The 8,833-nt window shown below is 38.5% G+C and overlaps 1 protein-coding gene across 1 annotated transcript in view; it reads left to right on the forward strand.

The window, feature by feature from the left end:
* Positions 1–4,705, forward strand: part of Mipol1 (mirror-image polydactyly 1) — a 292,380-nt gene extending 287,675 nt beyond the window's left edge. The window contains exon 11 of the mRNA XM_032907776.1: positions 449–4,705. Coding sequence (XP_032763667.1) covers positions 449–515 — 67 coding nt within the window. The 3' untranslated portion in view covers positions 516–4,705. The remainder of the gene's footprint in view (positions 1–448) is intronic.
* The last annotated feature ends 4,128 nt before the right edge of the window (positions 4,706–8,833 follow it).

An 8,833-nucleotide genomic window follows, 5' to 3' on the forward strand; every position in this document is an offset into this window, starting at 1 on the left:
ATTTTAAGCAGCTGACTGAGAAAAGGAAAGGGATTTGGTATGTGCAAGAGCACATCTGAGACTGCCTTTATGACTAATATTAAAATTATTTTTCTTACACAAATCTGCTTGAAGCTGAAATTTCTCTTTGTTTGCTATGCCAACTTGTCTTTACATAACAAATTCATTCACAACTTTCATGCAAGCAGATAAATGTATTCAAATGAGTGATCTGTATATTTTGCATAACATCTAATGTAATCAGGGATCTGAATTAAAATTTGTGCTGCGCTATTCTTGAAGCCCAAATTCTTAACGCTCTGTGTGTCTCACTTACAGTAATGCTTTGTTTCTTAGCATGACTGCCGGTGTGGATGGTCACAAGCACCTACTGTTCTTTGCAGCCAGATATTCCCAATAATAACGGTACTCTTTCTTTTCTTTTTCCCTTTCCCCTGCCCCTACTTAGGTTAGAAAGGCTGGTGGATGTCCTGAGGAAGAAGGTTGGAACAGGGACTGTGAGGACCGTGATCTGACTGAAAGCCACCCAGTCTGGGGGAGCAATCACATCTGGTGACCAGGCTGCCTCATTCAGCACTGTGTAAACACTAAAAGCCTTAACTTAGCAAACAGTTGTTAGAAGTGGGACACTCCAACCACATTCCAAGCTGAGATAAAATCGAATCACAAATGTTTAACCACTTTGCTGCTGACTTCAGTTATTTATCCAAATATATTAACTACAGGCTTTTACCAGCTATAACACTGCAGCTTATTTTGTAGCTGTTTTATATTTGTGCCTTCAATGTAAATCTTTTAGCCAGTGTACTATAAAAAGACGTGTGAAGTCCGTCAGGATCGGAGCCCCGCATATGGCCCTTTCTGAATCAAAGTGCAGCAAAGTAAATATTGTCTAAGCCTTAATCCACTGTGTTAGGTCAAAACTTCAAATAAATGCGTTTTCAGTATAGAGTATATTTCTTAGCTGATGGGAGACGCTCAGACATGAGAGAATGTAGCCTACCTTCAATGTATGTATGAAGCTATTGTTCTTGATATTGAAGAATATGGTATAGATGCCTTGAATTAAATGTATAATTTACTTTGATCGTACATTAAAATGGCAGTCACCAAGACATGATTTTTTGTTTCACTATAAATAATATACACCGTTTTCAATAAAAAGGGCTATTAAAGTACACTTACACGTAAATATTGTTGGTATTTTTTAATGTTGAGTCTAGGTAACTAAGCATCATTTAAGCTGTAGAAAGAGCCAAGGTTCTGCTCATAATCTGGGACGCTTTGGGCTTGAAAGCTAGTATGAGCCAGTCAGCATGTCTCTATCCTAAAAAGCAAGAACACATCAAGCCTGTTAGCATTCTTATTATGTTTTAGATTACTATTTTTGCTGTGGTAGAAGGGAATCTAATATAAAATATACAAAAATTTCCAAATATGAGGACTTAGAAAAAAGCATTCTTGCAATTTGGTTCAAATTACTACTTTTGAATTTATTTAAGATATAACTTAAAATAATGAAAGCATAGCCACTTATATGATGTTATGAATACTTATGAAAAATATTGTCAATTTTACAGATTGGATAGCTGAAAGGCCAAACCTTGAACACAGTGAAATGGAGAAAAGAAAAAAATGAGTTAGTGAAATTTTATTGGCGGGAACTTTTCTAAGTTCCTAACTCATCTATTAGAGTGAGCTAAAGTATTTATCATTTCCTGTTTTCAGGTTAAATATGTTCAGAAGGTAGACTATGCCATTCTTGTATATGCCATTAGAAATAGCCATTTTATTTCTCTTTCAACTCTGAAGAATATTTTGAGGTCATTTGTCATAGATGAAATATGAATCAAAATACTGATACACTATTTTCCTGTTAATCTGTAAAATGAAGACTCATCCCACTGCATTCAGCTTTGAAGTCTACTCTTGTTTCATGCTCACGGTGATTTTAAATTACGAGAGTCACAAGAGAAATGGCAGCGGGCATTAAAAGTAAACCAACTGCACTTGTTTCCAAGTCACAGAGAGCATCACAGGCTCTGATAGACCAGTGACTCCTTAAACATGGAAGTTAGTGCCAGGGTTGCTTGTTCTCATGCTGTAACAGCCACCTGGCCCACCCCCTTGTGAAGACACGGCATCTTTCAACTTACCCAGGGTAAGTATAGAAAATACCCACTCCTGAATGCTTCTAACACACTTACAGGTAAAAGTAGAATTTTCAGTTTATTTTTTAGAAACAGACACTTTCCTGAAGTTATTTACTCTGAAGTCTTAGAACACTGAGCGCAAATGAAAATGTTTTATAACTTCCAAATGTCGCCTTGAGCAACAGTTCCCGTACTGTTGTACAGAGCAAGAGATTATAAAATGAAACTCATGAAACACTTCTAACATCCACCTCGTTTAAGAATAGGTTCCCCAAAGCCTTCCGAAATGTCCCAGACAACTTTTGTCTTGAGTTCTTACACTTAAAAATGCCCACCAACACTCCTTCAAGTAATCGCTATTTTTATGTGGAGGAATAACCGTAATCGCTGAAAATCCATTTGCCACGTACTAAACAGCAGTACATCCATTACAGAGTCCCATTTGCCATGTTTCCTTGAGTTTGCCGTAGGCACCACCAAGGCTGTTCCTATAGCAGCAGGAGAGTTCACTTCTTAAAAAAATAAGCAAGTTGTTTAAAGAAAAGATCAGTGTTGGTTGTAACACTTGAACTGCAAACCATTTCACATCTCTCTGTATTTGACTCTACCAGCAGCCGCATGATGATTACACAGATTTTAGTATCGATTTTATTGTTTTATGATCATTGTTAATTATCGTGATTCTGATGAGAAAACAAATGCAGAGCCTTTTGGAACTTCCCAGAGGACTGAGGTCTTGTAACTGTCCCCCATGTAGGTCTCTAAGCCTTACTGGAAGGAAAAGAATAGTATAGCAAGTATTTTTTTCTTTTTTCTTTCTTCAGATACTTGTATTGATTCTTTGAATATCTCCTACAATGTATTTTAATCATATTTTCCTCTAACTGCTCCCCATTAGCTCTTCCAAGATCCTCCACCAAATCCTTATCTGCCCCGACTTTCGGTCTTTATTTTAAATTTAATAACCTAGCAATCAAAATTTGTGATGTCTGTATAATTATTGGTGCAGGGATATCCACTGGAGCATAGCAAAGATTTTAATGTCCGCTGCTACACAGATGTCTTTATGGTCAACTCGTGTATTGCTCTTGTAGAAAACCCAAGTTGTTTCACAGTACCCAAGTCAGGTGCCTCATAGCTTTCTATAACTCTGGTCTGAGGGACCCAACACCCTCTGACCTCCATGAGCACCTGTATTCACACAAGACACATAAAAGTCAAGTAAGCACACACACCATAAATATTAAACATTTTCAAGTTCTGTCATCTCTGCTACTATTCTTCCATTTCCTCTTTATATGTGTGCATGACTTCTCTAGCAATCTAAAGATTATATATGTCTCTTTCTGTGTAGTTCAATGTAAACGGCACACGTAAATCTCTTGACATTATTGTCACCTCTGTGCACTGTATAGCAGCGTGAACTTTGCCTCAGCCTTCCTTAAACCTAGGCAGGAGTATTCTAAACTGCTTTCAATTTGATCTCTTGCAAAACCCAATGCTGCAGTGTTACAAAAATCGTAAAGTATATTTCCAACACACTCTGCTTCCTACAATGCAAATTTTATAAAAACCAGTTACAGTGATGGCTTACAAGCAATATATAAGCATTGAAACAAAATTAATGATTGATATATAATAACTATGATAAATAAGCCATTGTTTTAAGCTAATTAGTAAAAGTGCTTTTTGAAATAAATATTTTAAGCTTCTATTTTGTGTATTTCCTTATCAAAATAAACTGAAGAATCTTATTGGACAACTTACTAATAGAATTTGCTTATTTCACACAAAAAAGGTTTAAAAGACTTGTGGGTTAAATAAGAAAAGGGGTGCATAGAAATTAATTTGCATCTAGCTTTCTAGAGATTATAATAACTTCTTGAAGTTCCCACCATCAGATGCTGATTAGATATAAGGCATTATATGATGCAGTAACCATCACATGTCCAGTCATCTTGCATGCAGTTTGCGTGGTACACAGAGTTCTCACATAGATTAGTGTGTTCCTGGTAACCCATTTACAGTTATCCTCTGTGTTCGGTTATTGCATACATAACCACACATACACACAGAAGCATATTTGCCTGTTTAAAATTGATTTGTAAGTCGGTTGTCAGGCTCCAGTGAGCAGCGTTTTGTGCATGTTTGGTTGGAAGTGCATGTGGTTTCTGGGGCTTTTAAACAAATAGATGAAATGGTTGAAAGATTTATATTGCCCATGCTTAGCTAAATATGTCATCTCTAGAAAAGATGTGATTTATTTTGGCACCGTTCTAAAACTCAAATATTTTAAACATTTGTTAAGTTGGAGCTTGCACATTTGAACTAGTAGCATACGTTCCAAACCAGCATCTCAAGTTACCAAATGTTTTGTAATCCTTTTACTGAAATAGCCCTTACTGAAAAGCCTCTCTCTTTCACTGTGTTCTTTAGTATGAGTTTACATCTAGAAAGGTTGAAGTTGTTTTCCATGTAGGTCTTCACAAATAGAATTTGACAATGATAAATGTGCATTTTTAAGAATCATTAAAATGACTTTTTACTGAGAAGCCTTACTGTGCTTGCCCTTGATTTTGTTGTTCTCTAGTATGTTTTCAGAATATGCTGGCACTTGGAAAGCCATTTAACTATCCAGTCACTAACAAGGATATATTTTAATGCAACAACTCAAGTATCTAAAACTTGTATTTACTTTTTAGTCACATAAAATCTCCTATCTCAAATCCTACATGTTTTAATACAGTTCCTACACATTGATCTTAATCAAATTTATAAGTGTACAGTGCTGAAGACATTGTACTAGATGTCCATTATGAAATATATTGCAGTGAAGAAGATCAAGTTACAATCAAACTATTTATTATTTCCTTAATAAAGATTAAAGTTGATAAGAGCAAATGTATGACGTACTCTACAAGCCTCTCTAAACTGTTCAGATCTGAGCTGAAGTTCCTCCCCACTCGGAGTCTCTGGCGCTGCAACAGGAGCTGGGCTCCATTGTGCCTTAGATCCCAAAGCAACCTCTTCCACCAGGTTGGTGGTCCCACCAGGTCTTCTAAGGACCAGCAGGGTTGCCCTTGAGTTGCCCTTGTCAAGTGTCTGGTTCTTTGTGTGGCATTTTGTATCTTTCTTTTGGCAAAATCTGTGGTCAGTGTATATGTATTTTTCTGTTTTATGGAAGCTTGCTTTCACTGCTTCTGCTACAATGGCCGTGGAGAAAGAGAGCACATTTCCTAGGCACACACACTGGCTTACAAGGGGCACTAGAGTTCTCAGGGAGAAAAGAAAACTATTCAGATGCAAAATAAGTTACGGTAATGAAATATTAAATAGTTTTTCCATAAGATACAAAACGAGCCTATTATCATGTGGCAGAATGGTTTCTAACCTGAGGAAGCTCCACACTGATCTGCATTCCAGCTGCACTGGGTTGCACTCCCACGGGCAGTGAGCGAATGCTCCCATTGCCCAACTTCTGGGCCAACATTTGTCATCATTTGGTTTGGGTTTTGGTTATTTTGTTTTTCCTTAGCCATTGTAACTAGAGTAATTTGAAATCTCACAGAAGTTTTTAATTGATGTTTTCTTGGTGGATAATGATGCTGGATATTTGAAGATGGATTTCATGTTTTATGAACTTTGTTTCTTGGGACTAACCCCAACGGACTGTATATCCTACTATAGAAATAGCCGCCATCTATGTTCATTGCTGCTGGAGTTGCAACAGCCAAGAAATGGGAAGAGCCTAGATGTCCATCAGCTGATGAACGGATAATAGAAATGTGGTGCATTTACACACGAGAACATTATTCAGCTGGTAAGGAAAATAAAAGGAGGAAGTTTGCAGATAAATTGATGCAGCTGGTAACCCAGACCTGGGAAGGTAAACATCACATGGATGCTCTCCTTCGGAGATACCAGCTTTGAACCAGCAGGTAAGTTTCATGTGGATATTCAGAGGTTAGTAGCTAGTTAACACAGACCCATGAGGTTTTCAACAGAAGGGAGACAGAAATGAGTGCTATAAAGTTTTAAAGAGGAATAATGGAACAGGAGGGGTTAAACTGGAACAAGAGGGGAGGGACAGACAGGATAAAGAAGAAACACAGGGAGGGATAACACTAAAGATCACATGGAAACACTTAAAAGGTCATATGGAAACATACCACTGAAGAAGCTTCCTACAATATATAACCATATAACATTATATAAAGTTATATAACCATATAATATATACATAGTGAGCTTAAGTGGAGCTACCATATAACAAAAGAGTGATGTCCTACTGTGTAGCACAGGCTAACAAATGAAAAGCCCAGTGCTACCTATTTAGGAGTTCTTGGCCAGTGAGATTCAATAGACAGTGCACAAATAGTGCAGCCATTGCAAATGCTCTTGGTTACCCTCAGAAACTTAGTAGTAAGATCCTATTGCTGAAGGTGCCATGCCATAGGTCGTGGAAAAATCAAGTTGATATTGACCTGGAAGATTCATCCCTACTGTCTAGCTTTCATAGTACTGGGACATGCTGTGCAAATGACTGGACTACTGGGAGGGGGGTGGTGGGGGAGTGATCATCAGCCTTATCCAGATGTGAACTCTGAGAGGTCTAATACCAAACAGCTTGTCAACACATGCCCACTGTATCATAATGGCACAAATGTCATGGGAATGACCAGCTAACTCTGCTGGATTTCAGGTCCTCTCCATAACATGAGATCTATACCTGGCAATATTATCTGAACCAAGAGCCTGTGGCAAGACAGGTCATAATCCCTAGGGGAGAACCAACTACTACTATTCTGCTAAGTGGACACAGTACTAAAAATGACTCCTAATGATTTATCTTTATACCCATAGATTATTACATCTCCTAACCCTCACCAGAGAAGATTGTTTCTACAGTACTTGGCTGTTAATCACAAGACCCACAACTGGTCAAGGTGTAGAGAATAAGAGAATGCAGTAGGTTCCACCTTAAATGAGACGTGTACCACACCCCAGCCTCCTAAGACTCAGGAATTGTTACCTAAGAAACAGAAAGATTGCAAAGGTAGTGGGTGACTTAACAAGGAAAGAGCATCTTCCAGACCCAGCATGGCAGTTGTACCTATGAAGTCCTAGTGGTTTTCATAGCACATACAAGACCTGTAATAAATAAATAAATAAATAAATAAATAAATAAATAAATAAATAAATATAAATAAAATCTCAGCATGGAGATGGGGGAGGGAGGCTGTCTTTTTCTCCAGTGATGTTTGGGGTTTTGTTTTATTTTGCATCAAAATTGAAATACAATCAGCATGAAGAAAATGGCCCTCTTCACTAGCCATCAGAGAAGTCCAAACTAAACCTATGTTGTCATCTCACTCCAGGCAAAAGGCAGTCATTAAGGGAAATAATAATAATAACAACAACGACGACGACAACAACAACAGGTTTGGGGAGACGGCTCAGTCAGTAGGTGAAGTGTTCTAGTGTAAGTAAGAATAAGGACCTGAGGTCAGAAGTCCATCCTAGAGTGTAGCTGGGCATGAACATCCTAGAGTGAAGCTGGGTGTGAACGCAGGAAGATACTTAAGCGCTCACTGTCCAGTGATCTACAGATTCAGTGAGAGGCCTTGACTCAAAACGATATAAAAGTAAACAATGTAAAGGAGAGAAATGAGTGGATCAAACAGGTTCATGTTAGCCTCCGGCCTGCACACATGACTACAAGGGTGAAGACACATGCACACAAACGGGAGAAGGAATCAAGAAAACAAATGCTGGGGAGGGTATGTACCCTGCTGTCGGAACTCAGTGTGGGGACTTCTCCAAAGATATCTTTCATGTGACCCAGCTGTACTACTTCTGGTCATTTTGGGCTTTAAGGCAACCGATCACAGACACTTACACATCCAGGTTTACTACAGCGCTGCTCATAATGGTGGAGCCATGAAACCAATGCTGGATGAGAGGAGGGATGCACAGAGGCACCGTGGGACATTTCAGCAAAAAGAAGGATGAGCTATGTCCTTTGAAGGAAGCTGGCTGCAACTGGGAATGACTGTGCTGAGACAGTCTCATAAACAAGTTACTGAATTTGTAGTTCCTGGATTTTATATAGATGTATGAAAGCGTGTGTGTGTGTGTGTGTGTGTGTGTGTGTGTGTGTGTGCGCACGCACGTGCATGACATGAATGGAGTCTGTCTGATGAAAACACTGGGAAGTAAAGATGTGAGAGAGAGGATGGTGAGTGTGCAAAGGATATTCCAACATGCAATACACACATACAAAAACTTAGAACACAGCATTCCTTTTTTTAAAAGGATTTACTGGGCATAGTGGCACAGGCTTGTAATCTTGGCATTTAAGAGGCTAAGCCAGTATTAAAAACTGGGGTACAGAGCTAAACAAAGAATTTTCAGCTAAGGAATATCGAATGGCTGAAAAGTACCTTAAGAAATGTCCAATATCCTTAGTCATCAGGGAAATGCAAATCAAAACAACCCCAAAATTCCACCTCACACCAGTCAGAATGGTTAAGATAAAAAACTCAGATGCTGGTGAGGATGTGGAGAAAGAGGAACACTCTTCCATTGTTGGTGGGATTGCAAGCTGGTACAAACACTCTGGAAATCAGTCTGGAGGTTCCTCAGAAAAGTGAACATAGTACAGTCTGAGGACCCAGCTA

The sequence above is a fragment of the Rattus rattus genome, chromosome 7 (assembly GCF_011064425.1).
Source record: "Rattus rattus isolate New Zealand chromosome 7, Rrattus_CSIRO_v1, whole genome shotgun sequence".
Taxonomy (NCBI): domain Eukaryota; kingdom Metazoa; phylum Chordata; class Mammalia; order Rodentia; family Muridae; genus Rattus; species Rattus rattus.